Here is a 21508-nt window from a genome sequence, read left to right on the forward strand (position 1 = left end):
CAACAGTATCACACTGTTCACTCATATTAAGCTTGTGGTCCACTATGACCCCTAGATCTCTTTCTGCCATACTCCTTCCTAGACAGTCTCTTCCCATTCTGTATGTGTGAAACTGATTGTTCCTTCCTAAATGGAGCACTTTGCATTTATCTTTATTGAACTTCATCCTGTTTACCTCAGACCATTTCTCCAATTTGTCCAGATCATTTTGAATTTTGACCCTGTCCTCCAGAGCAGTTGCAATCCCTCCCAGTTTGGTATCGTCCGCAAACTTAATAAGCGTACTTTCTATGCCAACATCTAAATCGTTGATGAAGATATTGAACAGAACCGGTCCCAAAACAGACCCCTGCGGAACCCCACTTGTTATACCTTTCCAGCAGGATTGGGAGCCCTTAACAACTACTCTCTGAGTACGGTTATCCAGCCAGTTATGCACCCACCTTATAGTAGCCCCATCTAAATTGTACTTTCCTAGCTTATCTATAAGAATATCATGCGAAACTGTATCAAATGCCTTACTAAAGTCTAGGTATATCACATCCACCGCTTCTCCCTTATCCACAAGGCTCGTTATCCTATCAAAGAACGCTATCAGATTAGTTTGACATGATTTGTTCTTTACAAATCCATGCTGGCTATTCCCTATCACCTTACCACCTTCCAAGTGTTTGCAGATGATTTCTTTGATTACCTGCTCCATTATCTTCCCTGGCACAGAAGTTAAACTAACTGGTCTGTAGTTTCCTGGGTTGTTTTTATTTCCCTTTTTATAGATGGGCACTATATTTGCCCCCTTCCAGTCTTCTGGAATCTCCCCCGTCTCCCATGATTTCCCAAAGATAATAGCTAGAGGCTCAGATACCTCCTCTATTAACTCCTTGAGTATTCTAGGATGCATTTCATCAGGCCCTGGTGACTTGCAGGCATCTAACTTTTCTAAGTGATTTTTTACTTGCTCTTTCCTTATTTTCTCTTCTAAACCTACCCTCTTCCCGTAAGCATTCACTATACTAGACATTCCTTCAGACTTCTCAGTGAAGACCGAAACAAAGAAGTCATTAAGCATCTCTGCCATTTCCAAGTCTCCCGTTACTGTTACCCCCTCCTCATTGAGCAGTGGGCCTACCCTGTCCTTAGTCTTCCTCTTGCTTCTAATGTATTGATAAAAAGTCTTCTTGTTTCCCTTTATTCCCATAGCTAGTTTGAGTTCATTTTGTGCCTTTGCTTTTCTAATCTTGCCTCTGCATTCCTGTGTTATTTGCCTATATTCATCCTTCGTGATCTGACCTAGTTTCCATTTTTTATATGCCGCCTTTTTATTTTGTAGGTCACGCAAGATCTCAAGGGTAAGCCAAGGTGGTCTTTTGCCACATTTTCTATCTTTCCTAACCATCAGAATAACTTGCTTCTGGGCCCTTAAAAGCACTTTTTTTTTTGCCAGTATGACTGCATCTGCACTAAGGCTTTTGCCAGCATAGTTATGTCAGCTACAAGTGTGATTTTTTTCCCCCCATACTCCTAACTGAAGTAACAATGCTAGCAAAATTTAACTGCAGAGCAGGCCCAAGGCTGCCTTTTGAATGCTGTGTACCACTTTCCCCAAGAGACCCTATTGTTCGACTTGATGTCCCGCTTAAGTTCCTGACTCAGGTGCAATGTGATTACCCAGCTACCATTCTGTACATGTCAACTCAATACAGCATTCTTCACTCTCTGTCCTAAACTGATGCATAGGATTGCTGTACCCTGATGAACAACTGCTAGATCTGGCTGCATTTCAGTGATGTATGTAGCTGATGCTGTTTGGAGAGGGCTTTGGGATGTTTTTTTGTAATGCAAAGTGCTGTATGCATGTAAGATCCTGAAAATATTATTTACTTTCTTTTTGTTTTGTGTTTTGTACACTGCCTAGCACAACAGAGACCTGATCCTTCACTCGGGCACTTAGGTATATAGATATGATGATGGTGCATAATATTACTATGTAATATTACGCATTGTGTAAGATCATGAAAATAGTACTTCTGCAATTTTGTTTTCTTTATGTCTAAAGATGAAACCGATCATCAATATTTTCACAATACATGTCTTGTGCTCAGATTAGGGGACTGTGTTTTCTTCCTCCTTTTTTGCTGAACTGATATATTTATTGTGGCTAATGCATGGAAAATCCCACTCTCTCTCTGTGTCACCATTTGTCTCTCTGACACTATACAGATCATGCCCTGAACACAGAATGTATTATTCTGTCTGTCTCCTTTTTCCATCTGGGCCTTTCCTACTGCAAGGCTCCATTTCAAGAGAGTAGCTAGTAGTGTTAAGTTAACACCTGTTCAAATCAATCTAAACAGAGACTGATTTTCATCCTTCTGGCAGTAAGAAACTAAGTGCTCCACTTGGCTTACCGTTTGAAAGTGTAAGGTGGCGTCAGGGGGAATTAGCATGAGCAAATTGCCAGGACCCTATTTATTGTCTTATGCCATGAAACGGAGCCCACCTATTCCTTGCTGCTGTCTGGTAGAATAAGAATCTCACCCCAGGAATACTGTCTGTGTATGTTTTTATATAAGCATCTTTTTATGGTCAAAGATGGCATTTCTCTATATAGTCATATCTATTCAAATACAAGGTCCTGCTAAAGTTGTTGGCAAACCCCTCAGCAATGAAGATGGCAAATATTTTATGAATTGGGCCCTGCAGCTGAGTATTACTAGTAATGCCCAAACATGTGGCCAGATTCTTCCACTCTTGTTCGCACTGAGTGGCACCTTACTGCACAGGAAGTCCTACCGACTTCAGCAGAAGCATTTGTGGAGTAAGATACTATTCACTGTGAGTCTGGGTATCCAAATCTAGACCCTAGGGAGGATTTTTAATCACAAGAGGATTTTTAAAACGAGGAACTAAATCATTCTCTAAGAAGACGGAGGGACTTTCAAAGGTGAAGGAGGCGTGAGAAATCATGTGCACCTAATGGCATTTGAATAATTTCAGAATATTCTATCATTACTTAAATCGACAGGTATTAACAGGGAGGGCACAGGCAGTCCAGCATATCAGTGATACCATAAAAGACAAGGTGGAAGCTGTATGTTTGGAAGAACTTCTGCATTTTCTGCATAGGTAAGAGGCCCATCTTTTTCTACATTAACCCATCATCAGTAAAAGAAAGAAGAAATGGTAGCAGATTTATTGGTGACTTTTGTTTGTCTGAACCTATTTTTATTTCCCAGTTCCCCATTTATTTCCCCATTTTACAGCAAGTTCTCATCAAGCTGCCAGACTCAAGTTTCATCACCTTTTATTCCTCGGGACTTATTTGGTTTTCTTAAGTACTTGAGTCAACATTTATTCTGGGAAACAATAGAAATGGACATTTCACACCCTGTCAGTACAGTAACTCCTTCACTTAACGTTGTAGTTATGTTCCTGAAAAATGCGACTTTAAGTGAAACCATGTTAAGTGAATCCAATTTCCCCATAAGAATTAGTGTAAATGGAGGGGTTAGTTCCAGGGAAATTTTTTTCACCAGACAAAATACTATATATTATATAGATATACACCCAGTATACGTTTTAAACAAGCAGTTTCATACTTTTCACAGCTATGCTGATTGTGGAGCTTGGTTGAGGTGGTGAAGTTAGAGGGTGGAAGAGGTAGGGATATTTCCCAGGGAATGCCTTACTGCTAAATGATGAACTAGCACTGAGCTGAGCCCTCAAGGGTTAACACATTGTTGTTAATGTAGCCTCTCACGCAAGGCAGCACGAACAGGAGGGAGGGGAGACTGCATAGCAGACAGAGACACACACCTTGTGTGTGGGAGAGAGAGGAGAGATGCACACTGGCTCTTTAAGTAAGCTGACCCACTCTTAAGTGCATTGTCTTTTTAAGTGGATCAGGAAGCTGAGAAAGCAGCTGCTGCCCCAAGCTCTCTCTCTCTCTCTCCATCGGTGTCCCCTCTGCTCTATATGGAGAAGGGGTAAACGGGATGCAGGAGCAGGGCGGAAGGGGACACCCTGACATTAGCCCCCCCTCTTCCCCTCCTGCACAGCAAGCAGGAGTCTCTGGGAGCAGCTCCAAGGCAGAGGACAGAAGCAGCACATGGCAGTGGGGAGCGGGACAGCTGAACTGCCGATTGCTAGCCTGCAATTGCTAGGCTGCTGGGTGGCTGCAGCACAGGGAACTTAGGGGAGCTGATAGGGGAAGCTGATGGGGGGGGGCTGCCAGTCCACCCTGGTTACAAGCCCTGACCAGCTAGCTGCAACGGGCTGCTCTTCCTGCAAGCTGTGGACAAAGCAGGGGGCTGCCAAACAACGTTAGAAGGGAGCACTGCACAACTTTAAATGAGCATGTTCCCTAATTGATCAGCAAGGTAACAACGAAACAATGTTAACCAGGATGACTTTAAGTGAGGAGTTACTGTACCAGGTCAGGTGTGTTGTGTGTGTAACTGTAATGTACCAGTGCCATGCACATTCTGGGGTCTGAGGGCCTCATCCAGTGACTGCTGAAGTCAATGGAAAGACTCTCATTGATTTTAATGGGTTTGGGATCAGGCCCAGAATAAGGCTCTCACTAAATTACCAGTAAGGTTGTTTTTTTTTAACTCTCTTTCCTACCTGTTCGGAGAGAAGACTCTTTTCCCACTCTTAGTTACTAAAAGCAGAGGACACTACCTCCTCCTAACCCTTACCCGCTTGAATAAAATACTGCACCCTCATGTATGTATGTATGTATCTTTCTTTCTATAGGTCTACAAATCCTTACCATGTAAGTATCAGAGACAACACAATAATGAGTACAACAGTGAGATTTTGTTTAGAGAAATATTCTACATTAATATAATAACCAGGTCTCTCTATTTAACAGGCTTTTATCACACTGCACAGTGTGTGTTGTTTCTGGTGGTTTTATTAAACTGAGTGACACTTCTGATTACACATTTATCGAACAAGACATTTATAACAAATGTTAATATTTCAAAAAATTGGACAGGTGTCTGTAGTTTCTCTTTGCCAGAAGCTGGGAATGGATGACAGGGGATGGATCACTTGATGATTACCTGTTCTATTCATTCCCTCTGAAGTACCTGGCATAGGCCACTGTTGGAATACAAGATACTGGGCTAGATGGACCTTTCGTCTGATCCAGTATGGCCTTTTTGGTGTTCTTAGGTGTGCTTTTTTTCCTCTTTCTTTTGCTGGCTAAAGTGCTTTTTCTGAATACTGAATAAATGATAACCAAATAGCTAAGTATTTATTGTCCTATGTCTATTTTGCTGGGTATGTAGTTGGTGGGTTAATTTTTCCATAATAACAATCTCCCGTATTTGTCTTCTCATTTCTAGCTGCTCAGAGGACAGAGCTCTGGTCCCTCCTTTTGTTTCTTGGAGGAGGACGAGTGCTCTGTCTCTGTATTCCCACCTGCCATTCTCTATAACAGGGATGGGGACTTATCATTTTTTCTGGCTCCTTCATTCTCTTCTTTTTTCAGTATGGGTCTCTCACTGTATCCCATCCAGCAGAGAGTCCTGTACTACTACTTATAGGCAATATATTTTCTGATTTGTTTTTCTTTTAAAGTTCACTGTCCCTTTAAATTAACAAAGGAAAGGAATTACGTTCAAGAGTGAGTTGCCTGGCAATGCTATAAATCTGAGGCCTTTAGGGACTCAAGCTCTCACCAGATTTCACTGATTACTCATGCATATTGAGTCTTCTAGAAGCGCACGAGGTTTCAGGCAAGTCCCTTTTACTTTGTCACTTACAAGGAGCAAGTATTTAAAAAAATTAACACGCAGAACCGCCAGAACCATTACGACACATGCCTAAGCTAAGTAACTTCCTAGTATTATTACTTTAACACTTCTCTTTCCCCCCAGCTACTTAGGGCAGGGACGAGATCTTTTTCCTATTCTAGAAAGCATCTAGAAGAGTAAAACTGTGCACGCTAAGAATCAAAGTAATAATGGAATATTTAGTCTGCTTGCTGCCAGGCTATCCGATTCTGTAATGTTGGCAGATCTTGCTATTTAAACATGTCTTTGTTACTTTGTTTTACTTAGCTATAAACATGAAGTAAGAAGCCTTCTCCAACTTGACACCTTTTCTGAGCCCTACAGCAATTTGCAAATACTTGAGACCTGCTGCATTTTCAGGTGAGAAAAGTTAAGCAAGAGCTTAAGCGCTTTGCTGGATCAAGCCCTATATGAACCCTACATCTTACCTCTTTTTCTTAAAAGGAACAGGAAGCAACAAAGCATAAAAGGAGAGAGGAGGTTCTAGACACCAAAATGCTCAATTCAGTAGTGCTTGTGACAGTGGTGAAAACGGGCTCACCAGTGGTTTTTCTGTGTAAGATTACCTGGGGATCTGCTGGAGTCAGCCAAAAAACCCTAACCCCCCCAAAATAGCCATAGTGTTTACTTTAATTTTGGAGTCAGTCATGCACAAGTCATTTTTTCTTTTAATATATGCGCTGTAATATATTGCTTACAGCGAAGGCAAGAGTCCCATGATATGTTGCTAACACTGTGAATCCTAAACTAAAGATTTATGTTGGCTCCACTAAGTAGAAAATATTTATATTCTTTTAAAATGTGAAAATAAAAATTACGCAGTAACCTTTTCCAGAAAATAAAAATCATGGTTTCTGATTTGTGAACACATTAACCTAGGACTTGCATGGTTATGTAGATTTGAAGAATGCTCTGATTATATATGTCTGCATTTTTTGCTTGTAAATGTTGGCCTTTTTAGTGTACAGTGCTATTCAATTTGCATTTGTTATGTGCCAAACATACAAAGGATTCCTGACCCAGTCTCCATTTTTCTGCAAGCTGTCTTCCATGTGCAAATCCTGTTTGTGTGCTATTTTTTGTGTCCTCTCATTTGGGAAAATGACAGAATTTGCATTTGCAAAACCTATTTATGTTTGATTTGCATGTACAAGTGGCATTTGTTTGTGTAATATATGCACAAGTGATTGTCCACTTAGGCCCTCATCCAGTGATGCAGTTAAGCATGTAAAAACCTTTAACCGTTTGAAAAAAACCCTTTGACTCAGATGGGAGTTGGATCAGGCCTTAAAAGAGACCATGAACTGAAAATATGGCCCTTTGTGACTTCTTTTTGTTTGTTTGTTTGTTTGTTTTTTGTTTGACAGAGCTGCTTGGCATAAGCTAACATACATCTACAGTGCTAGTGCTGACACTGATGCTAAGGTGAAGGAATTTATAGACAGTACAGAAGAACAGAGCAGAGAACTTCTTCTGCAGGCAATTACTTCTAAAGTCAAGGTATCTGAGACCACTGTTAACATTTAATGATGTTTTCATGCTGTCAGGCAGATCTTCCTATTCTGATTCTGGGGATGATGTATGACTTTGTCTGCAGGACTGATGAATTGATATATTTTAGATCTGTACCTTGGAGTTTCTGTCTATTTAATCATTCAGGATTCTAATACTCTGCTTTTGGAGCCATAATCTTTTCTGCTGTTGCTAAAAGTGCACCAACGGCTGCCCACCTGTATTCAGATCCCAAGAGTTGAAGCGAAAAATATTAATTTCTAATGGCTATGAATTTCTCAATTAACAAAGTTAAATAATGTGATGCCATTTATCTCTGGTGTATTGTTCACTTCTTCACAAAGATGAAGACCACTGCAAACATATCAGATGGCTGTCCAAGCCTGTGTGTGTGTGTGTGTGTGTGCGCACGCGCGCACGCCCTTGGTTAATTTAGGTACAAAGAAGGTAGATCAAGAGCTTCTGTTCTCCATATCTCATAACTCAAGAATAAGGGGACATTTGGTGACACTGAATAAGGGGACATTTGGTGGCAAATTCAAAGCTGATAAAAGAAATATTTTTCTACATGGTGCACAGTTAGACTGTGGAACTCATTGCCACAGTAAGTCATTAAAGCCAAGAATTTAGCAAGATTCAAAAAGCACCTGGATACTTATCTGGAGATCAAGAATTTCCAAAGTTATTATAGCTGACGGAAACAAAATTTGGGAAGGGATTTTAAACCTCATGCTTCAGGCCTTAAGTCAGTCTCTGACTGTTAGAGATCAGGATGACACTTAATATGAAGGGCAGACTATTTCACATATACCTGCTGCAGGGTTCTTGTGCCTTCCTCTGAAGCATCTGGTGCTGACTATTATTGGAAATAGGATGCTGGACTAGATGAACCACAGGGTTGATCCAGTTTGGCAGTTCCTGTGATCCTAATCTGTGTGAGCACATTCTGCATAGCCTCACTGATATAGCTATCACTCCACTAAGAGGCTGTCTGCCTTCCACAGTCTTATGAAGTGTTGTTATAGCCATGCTGGTCCCAGGATATCAGAGAGACAATGTGGGTGAGGTAATATCTTTTCTTGGACCAGCTTCTGTTGGTGAGAGACAAAATGTCAAGCTCACACAGAGCTCTTTTTCTGGACTGAGAAACTTTTTCAGGCCAGGTCAACACTACAAACTTACACATAGGCTCTGGAACTAAGGGTGCGCGGGGGTGGGGGGTGGATGCTGCTGCATCCTCTGGCTTGAAGTGGTTTCCCTCATATGCAGAGTTTACAGTTTGGTTCAATGGTTCTCAGCACCCCCACTATACAAATTGTTTCATCACCCCTGAACTTACATTGGTATAACTACGTTGCTCAGGTATGTGAAAAATTCATACCCCAAAGCGACATAGTTATGCCGACCTAACCCCTGTATAGACAGCACCATGCTGACGGGAGAGCTTTTCCAGTTAACATAGCTACTGCTTCTCATGGAGGTGGATTAACTGCCCTGACAGGAGAAGCTGTCCCATCAGAGCAGTGGCATCTTCACTAAAGTGCTATAGCTGGAGTGCGGTACATGTAGATGAGCCCCCAGAGTGAATGTCACAGCTAAATACAAGATGGAACAGATTGTTTAGTTTAATTGTTAACACATATTTCAAAGCACCATTGAAGGTGAAGGTGGCCTGTTAACACCCCTCCACTCAGAGAGAGGAAAGGAAGCAGCTGGGGGAAGGGGGCATTATTAGTGGTTTACAGATTAGTCTAGTAAGCGATAAATGCGGTGTTTCTATTCAATCCATGATTTTTAATGTCTAGTGTCTTATGAATTTAAGATCCCAGACTCGTCTTTTGAAAGTGTTGTGCAGGTTTCCTTTGAGGATGAGGACTGAGAGGTCATAGAATCATAGAAGATTAGGGTTGGAAGAGACCTCAGGAGGTCATCTAGTCCCACCCTGTGCTCAAAGCAGGACCAACACCAACTAAATCATCCCAGCCAGGGCTTTGTCAAGCTGTGCCTTAAAAATCTCTAAGGATGGAAATTCCACCACCTCCCTAGGTAACTCATTCCAGTGCTTGACCACCTGCCTAGTAAAATATCCTAATATCCATCATAGACCTCCCTCACTTCAACTTGAGACCATTGCTTCTTGTTCTGTCATCTGCCACCACTGAGAACAGCCTAACTCCATCCACTTTGGAACCCCCCTTCAGGTAGTTGAAGGCTGTTATCAAATCCCTCCTGACTTTTCTCTTCTGCAGACTAAATAAGCCCAGTTCCCTCAGCCTTTCCTCGTAAGTCATGTGCCCCAGCCGCCTAATCATTTTTGGAGCCCTCCACTGGACTATCTCATTTCATCCACATCCTTTCTGTAGTGGGGGGCCCAAAATTGGATGCAATACTCTAGATGTGGCCTCACCAGTGCCAAAGACAGAGGAATAATCACTTCCCTCTATCTGCTGGTAATGCTCCTACTAATACAGCCCAATATGCCATTAGCCTTCTTGGCAACAAGGGCACACTGCTGTTTGAAGGCCAGAAGAAAGGGTTCAGGAAAGATTTCTTTCAGGACAGGGTCCCCCATTGAGTATGCATTGTAGTTATTTGTTTATACCCCATATGGGTTCCAGTGTGGGGTGGTGGATAATAACTAGGGATATGTGGTTAGAAGGAGTTTTATTTCTGTATTGGAGCAGGTTCTCTTGGGATATTTGGGTGGCCCGTTCCATGATGCGATCTGCATTTCTGGTGCAGTGTCCTTGTTTGGTGAAGGTGGTTTTCAGTGTGTGTTAAGGTGTATATCCTAGACTCTTTTCTCTGAGTATATTCTGTGGTATCTGAAGCTATGTCTACACTAGCACTTATGCCGGCAAAACTTTTGTCACTCAGGAATGTGAAAAAACACCCCTCTGAGTGACATAAGTTTTGCTGGCATAAGTGCTCATGTTCACAATGCTATGTCTGTGCTATGTGCACAGTGCTACAGCTGCTTGTTGAGCTGGTTTTATTATGTTGATGGGAGAGATCTCTCCCATTGGCATAATATGGGTACACCATTGATCTTACAGCAGTACAGCAGTATTAGTACAGCTGTACAGTTGTAAGCTTGTAAGTGTAGACATGGCCTGAGTGATTACAGATTTCTTGGTGTGTTTGGGATGATGACTGGATCTATGAAGGTCGGTGTAGTGTTCTAAGGGTTTCTTGTATATAGTTGTCAGTGGGGTTCCATTGTTGAAGCTGATTGTGGTGTGCAGGAAGTTGATGCTGGTGTGGAAGTGTTCCAGAGACAGTTTAACGGACAGGTGGTGGTTGTTGAAGTTGTGGTGGAAATCTACGAGGCACCTAGGTCGTCTTTCCAGAGGATGAAAATATCATTGATATATCTCAGGTGTATCATTGGTTTCATGGTGCATTTGTCCAGAAATTCTCCTTCAAGGTTGGCTATGAAGTGGTTGGCATATTGGGGAGCCATCCTAGTACCCCTGGCTGTTCCCATGGTTTGGACAAAGTGTTTGTTGTTTAATGTAAAATTGTTATGGGTGAGTGTAGCAAGGTGGGGGGATCCCCCACAGCCCCGCAGAGGGACGAGCCTCCCCTAGCACCAACATGGGCGGAGCCAGCGTCTCCTGAGCCTGCCCCCCAGAGGGCAGAGCACAGGACAGGAAGTAGAAAAGAGCAGCTGCAGAGCTCACTTGGAAGCCAGTCGCCGGAGAGGCCTGATGCCTGTGGCCTAGCTCCGGGTTGGGACATGCCGGCAGGCTGTGGCCAGCACGAGGACTGGCCAGGCTAGCCCAGCCTACCCCTGGCCAGCTACCCTGAGGAGCAGCCCGGCCTAGCCCTGGCCAGCTACCCTGAGGAGCAGCCCGGCCTAGCCCTGGCCAGCTACCCTGAGGAGCAGCTGAGCCTACCCCTTACCCCCTACCTCGAGGGATCAATGGAAACCTCCAAGGACACCGCCTTAACCCAGGTACCCTATGAGGGGAGTCTGGAAGTAGCCCGGGGGCAGTCGACCCTGGTCTGGCTGCAGGCCAGCCCGAACCCAGGTCAGTGTATTGTGATCAGGATCCCCACTGACACAGCAGCAAGTCTCCTGCCGCTGCTAGGGCCCAGGGCTGGGATGCAGTGAAGTGGGCGGGCCTGCGTCCTCCCTGCCACCCCACTCATGGGTGGCAGACTCTCCCTCGCACCAGACACTCAGAAGCCTGAACTCCTGACTGTGTTTTTGTTGCTCCGCCCTGACCTAAGTCCTGGGTTTATACTGAACTATTGGCTCAGCCCCTGCCTAAGGTCCTGAGCTCCTGGCTGTGTGTTTGCTGCCCCGCCCTGACCCAGGGCCTGGGCTTCTATTGAACTATTGCGAGGCGGTGAGATACCCCACAGCCCCATGGAGGGACAAGCCTCGGCCGAGCCCTTCTACAGTGAGAATGGGTGTAATGGATGAATTTGGTGGTGTGTGTTGGGGTGGATATCTGAGGGTTGTCCATTGTCTTGTAAATATTTGAGTCAGGCAGCTATGCAATCTTTGTGAGGGATGTTGGTGTACAGGGAGGTGAAATCTATGGTGGCAAGAATGGTGTTCTGAGGGAGCTTGTTAATGTTGCGGGGTTTGTGGAGGAAGTCGATTGTGTCATGGAGAAAGCTGGCCCTTTGTAAGGTGAGTGGTTTGAGGGTGGTTTCTATGTCCTGGTTTACACCAGGGCAGGGGAGGAATCGATCTAAGTTACGCAACTTCAGCTACATGAATTATGTAGCTGAAGTTGACATACTTAGATCTACTTACCGTGGTGTCTTCACTCCAGTGGAGTACTGGAGTTGATAGGAGAGCGCTCGGTGATCAAGTTATCGCATCTTCACTATACGTGATAAATCGACCCCTGCTGGAGCGATTGCTCTGGAGGTAAGTGTAGACATGCCCTATGAGTCCTGATATTTCTTCAATGCCATTGCCAGATATGATGGGTCTGCCTAGGTTCCCTTGTTTGTGTATCTTGGGATGCATTTAGAAAGCCCCTGGGTTGCACTTGTGGGGGATTATAAGCTTTGTAATGATACCTTACAGGATACCTTTTGCATGAAGCATATTTTAGTTACATTATATTCACACTCATCAGCATACTTTCATAAAATCATATTGAGTGCAAAGTCACAATTAGATTCTGTGGTGAGGCGGAAGTTTAGTCCCTGAGAGAGTACACATAATTCAGCTCCATTTAGGGGTAGTCTTGATAAATTGATGTTTGGATGTTATGTAGTTTCCATATGGGTTCTAGTGCTTAGGTTTCTCCTGGAGATGGTGATGTTGTGGAGTAGTTGTAGTTGGTTCCACTTTTTGTTTCTGTGTTAGATGGTTGTCATCAGGTTTTATTGATAGTGCTTTTGAATTTCTTGCATGATTTCCAGGTAACTTTCCTTATTTTTTTTTTCCTTTAGTGTGTGAGTATGTGATGATTTCTTGTTTGAGGTGGTTCCTCCTGGAGCATGTGAGGTGCAGTAAGTGGTTCCTCAGTTTTTCTGAAGTCCATCTGCTGAGCTGTTCAGCATATTTGGAATTGTATGCAGTGGTCAGAGTGTGTTAGATGATGAGACCTCTGGGGATAATGTTTTGTTTCTTGTATTTGTTCAGGAAGTAGATGTTGTGGTAAGTTTTGCTTTCGTTTTCTTTGTTGCGGAGTTTCCATTTCAGATGGCAAAATTAGGTATCTTCCATTATTGCACACAATGTTGTTGTAGCCGTGTTGGTCCCAGGATATTAGAGAGACAAGTGTGAGTGAGGTAATATCTTTTATTGGACCAACTTCTGTTGATGAGAGAAACAAGCTTTGGCGCTTACTCAGAGGTATTCTTCAGCTCCCCACAGACCAGGACACACCAACTTAAAGCAGAACCAGACCCTGTCAGAACAAGAGATACAAAACCTGCAGACATATCTCCATTGCTGTAATGATCAACACACCCTACAACACATCTTTCAGGATCCATGTATCCTACACATGCCTATCACAACAGGTGGTGTACTTCATCCAGTGCACTAAATGCTCCAGTAGCAACTATGTGGGTGAAAGCAGACAGTTACTACAGTCTTGCATGCATTCACCCAGGAAAATGATAAAAGACAAAAACAGCCTTTCATCTGTCGGTGAACACTTTTCACAAAGCGATTATGCTATATTTGGCCTATCAGTCCTCATCCTCAAAGGAAACCTGCACAACACTTTCAAAAGATGACTCTGGGAGCTTAAATTCATAATTTTGCTAGACACTAAAAAGCATGGACTGAATAGAGACCTGGATTTATGGCTTATTACAAAAAAATCTATAACCCATTCACAACCCCCCACTTCCTTCTCACCCATTCCTCCCTATGATTGGAGGGGTGTTAATGGGCCACTTTACCTTAAATGGTCCCTTGAAATATGTGTTAACTCTTTATGCTAAACAATCTGTTCCATCTTGTATTTAGCTGTGACACTCTGAGTACGTTTCCCAGACCTGAAGAAGAGCTCTGTGTAAGCTCAAAAGCTTGTTGCTCTCACCAACAGAAGTTGGTTCAATAAAAGATATTATCTCACCCACCTTGTCTCTTCCACAGCCTGAGTCTTCCAGTGTTGGAGCTCAACATGTTAATTTAGTCCATTTTGGGTTTTAATTGTTTCTTGCTTTCATTGTTTTGCTTATCAGTTGAAACAAAGGAATGAAAAGAAGATGCTGCAGCACTTGAATGACTCCACCTCTAAAAGGGGATGGGGCAAACAGAAATGATGCCTCTGTGATGTTTCTAAATGGCTCAGCATTGACCTCAGTTATTTCCTATTCCTCAGGGAGCATTGAAGGAACACTTCAGAAAAGATAATAGTGATTTTGATGAATTTCTAGACTGTTTACGGTCAAGTTTTTCAAGGTTTGAGATGAAAAATACAGAGACCTATGAGGTAAGAAATAAGCAAGATATTATTAAGAAAAACCACCACAAACCACACCATTGGATGTTGGGATTGTTAAGTATTTCAAAGTTAACCCAAACTCCCATTTAGCTCCAAATGGTTTAGAAGAAGACCTGATGGTCTCCGTCCAGGTCCTAACAGACAAGTGTCAACATCACAAAAACCACTATTAAGATTACAACTCTTGTGATCTTAGCAGAGAAGCCAGGAAATGAATGGGCATGGAAATGGTGGGGAGAGGAGGTTGTACTACCTTAAAAGGTGCCCCTCATGGTCATGGCTGTAGCAATCTGTCTAGCTAAGCACTTATAAGGCCCCCATTACAGTAGTATCTGAACCCTCATAATCTTTAATGCATTTATCCTCAGAACATCCCTATGAAGTAGAGACTTGCTATTATCCTTATTTTACTGGTGAAGAACAAAGGCCAAGAGAAACTAAACAACTTCCCTAAGGTCTCACAGAAAGTCTGTGGCACAGCAGGGATTTGAATTTGGGTCTCCCATGTAGAAAGCTAGTTCCTTAAACACTAGGCTAGCCTCTCTTTCATTATGGGGGAAGTTTGCATTGCTGCTGCCTATGCTATGTGTGTCCTATGGTTGAAAACAAGACTTCAAATTCTGCGTCTGTAAACATGGCACCTTTCACCACCACTAATTTCAGTTCAAAGCTAGAAAACGCATTGCAACATAGAATTTTGGAGCTATTCTGTTTGCTCTTTAGAACTGACTCTGTGTTGCCAAGTTTGTTTGAGAGCAGGGCTAGAGATTTCCTATATGCTTTGACTGCAGCCTAAAACTGACCTGATTTAAATTGCTAATAAACTGTAGTTTTGTCCAATGAACTGTCTTTTACTGAGGGCTAGATCTCTCTCACTCCCTTTAAGTACTTACATGGCCCTCATTACCCATAGTCTCTAAGCAGATTGTGCCAACCTTAGTACATCCATGTGTTAGATTAACACTGCTAGACTCTTTAAAAGGGTTCAGAAGGGGAAGACTGGGGTCAGCTTCTGAGTGAAATCAAAGTGGCCAATGTCTTTCTAGCCAGTTACTCATAGCCACACTCAGCACAAAGAGGCTAATCTTTGTTTCTTTGTCTGGAACAGACCCTCATCCAGACTGTCCATCACATCATTGTCACTGAGTATGTTCAGGCTCTCCTAACTGCTTCAGGGAAGTCATCTTCTGCAAAGCGGAGGAAAATTGCCAACAAAATTGAAGTGGATCACCGGGCAATTCGAACGCTCTTTGAAGAATGCTTCGTAAGTCTTTGATTTGGCTTTGCAGTGTTATGTTTACTCTTTCCACCACTGAGTACAAGAACCTGGACAATGAGCGGCACATTTCTGAATGAAACAGGAGCACTTAACAAACTGATACCCAGCTCTCTATACATAAATATCAGTCGTGCTTCAAGACATCATGTTGGCAGTTCAAATCTGCTATCAGTGGTGCAAAATATTGTTAGTTTGTAGCTTTGGAATGTAGGGGGACTTTCTACTCTTTCCCTTGCAACAGGAAACAGTGAGAGACTCAAAATTGGGGGGCTTTAATTACACCAGCTAGGCCTGTTGCACTTCATGGGGCAATTACCTCAGTAGAATAGGTGATGTTGTCCATGCTGCTCTACCATGCAGCTCTTGCCAGCTGGGCAATGCAGAGTCCTATAGAACCTACACTCTACTCAAAGGTCTGCTGTACTATAGTTTCAGTGGGATACGGTATCCTTCTCACTTTCTGCTGTGACAGATTGTTGGACGCTTCTGTGTTCCACTACAGAAGTTACTGCATTTCAGGGGTGAGTAAAGGGATTGCTGTATCTCTTTTACTTATCGCAGAAGGATCAAGATTAACATGAAGGTTTGTAAAGCACATGTAGAGAGATGGGTGAGGGCTTAGTAATGTATTATAATTAAAAATACTGTAATTCTTGACTTCCTGATACATTTTCCCAATCAAATAGCCTCACTCTTTTGGTGGGCTTGTTTAAAGCCAGCCATAATGCAGTTGCATGTATTGGCCAGTAGGGGTTGCTAATGCAGTTGCATGGTTAGATTCCACTTTATTCCTTCATTGGGGGTGAGAAATACCACACAATCCCTGCAATGCTCATAGCTCTTTCCTGTCCACAGGTAGGTAACCCAAGTCTGATCCTAAAGCCAGATCTTCACATTGCACTCTGCTTCCTCTGCCACTCCAGTTGAATGCATATGTTGTTATATCCCTAGGGCCCTAGAACTGCTTTACCGGATGACCCTATTGAAGGTATCCTAGAATTCATTCTTCTTACTGACATCGAAGCAATGAAAATACAGCTTGTGCTTCTTCTCCACAAGTTTCCAGATATAAGGTAAGGCACTGCATGGATTATAGTTATTCAGGCTGCTTAGCTGATTGTTTACAGCCATAAATCCTGTAACAATATTTGTTTTCCAATACACTACCTGTGCACCTTCTTGGCTGTGCTTTGGGATTATTATAGGCAAACCTGGTACCAACATCTATAATTAAGGCTCCTTGACACCTCCATTATTAGATCCTGTTTTCGGTTGCTTATAACTATCAAACGTTGACCATTTGGGTTGAAATTTCCCATTCTGTACACTGAAGGAGGCAGGGGTCCAGAGGAAAGAAGTTGTATGTGATCATGTAATTAAAGACTACATCATTATGCACACGCACGGGGGGGGCGCAAATTAGCATTGCACGAACAACCTTAATTCAGTCACTTCTTAACTTTTGAATGTTTAACTTGGCAACCTTAACATTCTGTAAACTTAGTGTTTTTGTGTGTCATTAATTCTACATTATCTAGCATGCATTCAGCACTTACATTTCACACAGGAAACTGACAGTAGGAACTAAAATGAAATAGTAGCTAATTTTAGTTCCTAAAATGAAATGGTAGCTAATCTCAGTTTGTCAAACTGTTCTGTTTTTTTTCCCTTCAATTCCTTCCAACATTTTTCTGATGTCCTGTTCTAGTAACTGTCTTTTTCCAAGTTAACTTATATGCACAGGCAGTACTTGGAAAAATACCCATTCTGATTGTAGTCTCAGTGCCAAAGTTAGAGCTGGTTCAATGTCATTGACTTCAATGGCATCACACCTGCTTACCTCACATCTGACTTGGGTTCTGACTTGGGTGATAAGTGACAGTCCCATTCAGCCAAGCAACTACCGCACAAGGGAAAAAAACATCTTCCAGGTGACCAGGAGGTCACTATCACTTTGCAGAAAGGGTAAAAAACATGCTCTTAAAAATAAAATGTGGAGTCACCATAAAAACCAACCTGCCAAACAATCAAACAGTCCTGCTCTGCTCTTAGCAGAGAACTGGGTCAGGAGCAGCTTTGGCAAGGTGAGATCATAATTTTAAATACAGGTATAACATGCTAGGTGGCCATTGGTGTTAGAAACCAGTTTATCAGCAGTTGGAGTTTAACAGTTTCCAAGACTCTGGTCTTGGCCCTGTGTAACTGGGTCTTATCAAACAGACATATTTGTCTCTTCTGTTTTACTGATCTGATTCCTGGTACTTTTGCAAAGGAAAGAACATCTGAATATACTCTTGGACATCAAGGGATCTCTCAATGGGACAGACAGAAATGCTATGTTGGAGGTGGTTTATGATAATTGTGTGGGAGTTGAAAGAGGACCCAATTCATTTTTTGAAGCGATAGAAATAAAGACTGGAAAATATGACATCTGCGGCTGCTGCTTCTGCTATTAGTAAAGGTGAGTGTGTATGAGTACATGTGCATATAGGTGTGTGTAAATAGATTTATAGCTAGATAATGTAATAATTGCTGTGACGGTAATGCCACTTTTTTAGATTTCTAATAGAAATCTGCATTACTAACTCTTGTATAGCATTTTCCGCCTGTAGATCTGTGAGTGTCTTTAAGTATCATTTTGCAGATAGCGCTGCTGCAGTACAGAGTGCTTAAGTGGCTTGGTCAAGTTACAGCAGGTCAGTGGAAGAGCTGGGAATAGAACCCAGAACTCTTGGCTCCTTGTCTAATTTTCTCTTCCTGTTTGGAGACAGCAGAGTGATCACAGAGCACAGGGCCTGGTCGGACAGTCCAACCAGCCCTGCTTAGGAGTGACAATCCCTATTCTTTTTAAACAAATACTTAATGTTTTTCCATTTGGTCCCTCCATAAATCTCCCCTAGTCCAATGCACTTCAACAAAATTCACAGATTCATAGATTGTAAGGCCATTAGGAAACTTTATGGTCATCTAATCTGACTTCCTCCTTAACATTGGCCAGATAGTTTCACCATGATTCCTGCATTCAAGCCCATAACTTCTGGAAGAACTAGTGCATATCTTCTAAAAAGATTTCCAGTCTTGATTTAAAGACTTCAAGTGATGGCCAATGCCTACTCAGTCCAATGGTTGGTTACCCTCACTTGGAATAATTTACATCTTATTTCTAGTCTGAATTTGTCTAGCTTCAGCTTCACGCCATAGGATCTTGTTAAAACTTTGGCTGCTGCTTAGAGCCCTCTCCCCATGTAGGTTTATCTCCTCGCTCTGTACTGAGAGTGCATTCACACACACACACACACACACACACACACACACACACACACACACACACACACACACACACACACACACACACACACACTGTTTTATTTCAGTTTCACAAACATTTCCTTTCTTTCACTCAGGTCTAATATTGGAAAGTCAGAAGCCACCCTCCTTGCCTGGGTCACAAAGGCTCCATCATCATCATCAGGCAACATCTGAGATCACAGCTACTTGAAAGTTACGAGAAATAGCAAACAGTATTTGTCTGCTGAAAACAGCCCGTAGGCCATGGGAGAACATGTGCCAGAGTGTTCATGACAAGAAGATCACATAAACCCAACCTGTGGTTCACTGCACAAAGTCCAACTGAAAGGAGGAATGCACATGGTTAGTGGGGTAGAATCCTCCCTGAAACCTGCAGCTAGATTCTTGCTTAGCTGGGCTATGGCTGCTAGGGAGAGAAGCACTGGACAGAGCCACATCTTGCTTTGGTAGGCGATTGGGTCAGTAAGCCCCTGCCATTTCCCCACTCCTCCCACAATGCTCCTTTCCACAGTCCTGCACAGAGAGCCACTATGTAGCATGGTCTGCGGCATGCAGAGAGCTGCAGAACCCTTCTGGCACATGGTTGCCAACTAGCATCCTGCTCAGCCGGCATTTCCACAGCAGTTGGGGCCTTGTGCGCCCACAGAGGGGAAGCAGGATGTGGCACTTAGCTTTTGTGTCTCATTCAGTTGCTTAAATGGAAAGCCATACTAATAGCACAGAACTTACCTCAGTGCCTAGTAGCCCATTGCAATGGATTGTGGACATAGTGTAATTAGTATCTTCATTTTTATAACTGGCTTCAGAGCTAAGTTTGGCTTTCCATCCGTATAACTCAGTTTACTGAAAATTTTCCCTGCTGTAAAGCTCTAATTTCTTTAACGTGGGAATTTTTGCTGTGGAAATCTCATGTGCAGCGGACAATTAAAATAGCTGTTTCCGCTAATCCTCTGGGTCAGTGTGAACTGCTTTCAGATGTGAATAGACAAGAAGCACAGTATGGGAAAATAATAGCCCTTCTTTTTGCCCATGCATAGGCTGGTCATAATCTCAGAGCTGGGTTTGGTTCAAGGCCTCATTTGCTATTGTGTTAATATAGGTCACTGCCATTCTGGTGCTCTCTGACAAGTGTAAACAAATTAGCTGTGCAGAAAAGAACTGCTATATCAGACACCCTTCAACTCTCATAGACAGCCATTCTGCAGCAGTGACAGCTTCCTCAAACATGAGCTTTCACCTCTGTTTTATTGGCAGTTCAGTGTACTCATGATTAATTATCAGCGGAACAAGAGAAGCAAGTTGGTTGGTTTTTGTGTGTATGAAAAACTTGTAATCAAGCTGCCCTGTGAGATGTTTGGGGGAAAGTCCCCTAAATCCAAATGAAATTTTAAAAGGTGTCACACCACAGAACTATAAACTCTCATCTGTGCTCTTTGCTGAGTCAGAAAGCTCATTTTTTCAATAAACTAGCTTTTAAAGGCCAGATTCTGCTTCCTTACTCCTGGTGAATGGTACCTCACTCTACAAGTAGTTCCAATAGACCTGTTCCAAGTAAGGTGACACAGCAAATATGTGGTTTTTAAAAAACAAGTCAAACAACTTTAGAATTACCATGTAATCTGTTTAAGTGACCTTTCAAGGACCAACAAACATCAGCTGAGTTACAGAGGTTGTTCATTAACTAGTCTACAGGTGGCACAACATCATACCAAAAAAGTTGCTCTCCCTTTGCCATCTCAGCTTAAACTCTTAATTCACCTTTCCCTGTGCAGCTCTGCCCTGGCCTATGCCTTGGATCTGATCTGTTAACATGGCCCATGTCCTTTCCATGTCAGTCGGCCAATGTGCCCCGCCTCTTCAGGGACACAAAAACATTTCGTGAATTTGTGTTGGTTTGGTCAAATTGGTGAGAAAAAGAAACAAAATCCCTTAAAAAGGACTCAGAGAAAATCAAAATGTTTCCTTTCAAAAAAGATGAAACATTTTGATTTTTCAGCTCAAAATGACTGTTTTGAAAATGTGGAAAACAGTCAGACGTGGTCAGCAGTGAAACAAACATTTTGTTTGACCTGCCACTATATTTTTTTCCCAACTTTTTTTGTTTTGCCAAAAATTTTGAACAGTTTCAGTTCAACCCAAGCGGTTTGGTGTTTTTAATTTTCCAGAATGGCCAACGAACCAGAAAATCCATTATTCGCACAGCTCCACTCACAGCCTTCTGAGTTTATTTCTCCAGGCACATCTTCACGCCTTCCTCCATGGCCAATACAAGGGCAGCTGGCCCTTCCTTTCCCTTTTTAACCTCCTCCTAAAGACCTGTTCTTCTCTGAGGCCTGTAAAGACAAAATACTTTTCGCAGCCCAACATTAAACAATTAGATGAAGGGGAAAAAAAAGCCTTATCTTTCTTTGGGGATTGCAAACAGGTTTCAGGGGCTCACACCCACCGTGTCCTTCCCATATTGCTAATTGTCAAGAGTAGATGGGAGGGGAGCTTTGGTGGAGGTAATTGGTCCTGATCTATGTCTGTGTTCTAGGACCCAATCATGCAGTTACCTACTACTGGGGTGAGTAGTAAGCACCTCTTTGGGTTGTAAGGTTTTGCAGAATGGTGCCTTTACTTTGTGAGCCTCACAGGGACTGGAAATAGGGGAGGGGGAGTATTAATATAAT

General features: G+C 42.7%; 1 protein-coding gene across 1 annotated transcript in view; it reads left to right on the top strand.

Annotated features, from left to right (window-relative positions):
- LOC115649758 overlaps positions 1-20777 on the top strand; it is a 35963-nt gene extending 15186 nt beyond the window's left edge. Inside the window, exons 5-12 of the mRNA XM_030558685.1 lie at positions 3026-3126; positions 6072-6164; positions 7172-7304; positions 14126-14236; positions 15357-15512; positions 16479-16600; positions 17800-17988; positions 18932-20777. Coding sequence (XP_030414545.1) covers positions 3026-3126; positions 6072-6164; positions 7172-7304; positions 14126-14236; positions 15357-15512; positions 16479-16600; positions 17800-17983 — 900 coding nt within the window. The 3' untranslated portion in view covers positions 17984-17988; positions 18932-20777. The remainder of the gene's footprint in view (positions 1-3025; positions 3127-6071; positions 6165-7171; positions 7305-14125; positions 14237-15356; positions 15513-16478; positions 16601-17799; positions 17989-18931) is intronic.
- Positions 20778-21508: the final 731 nt, after the last annotated feature.

The sequence above is a fragment of the Gopherus evgoodei genome, chromosome 4, assembly GCF_007399415.2.
Source record: "Gopherus evgoodei ecotype Sinaloan lineage chromosome 4, rGopEvg1_v1.p, whole genome shotgun sequence".
Lineage (NCBI taxonomy): Eukaryota > Metazoa > Chordata > Testudines > Testudinidae > Gopherus > Gopherus evgoodei.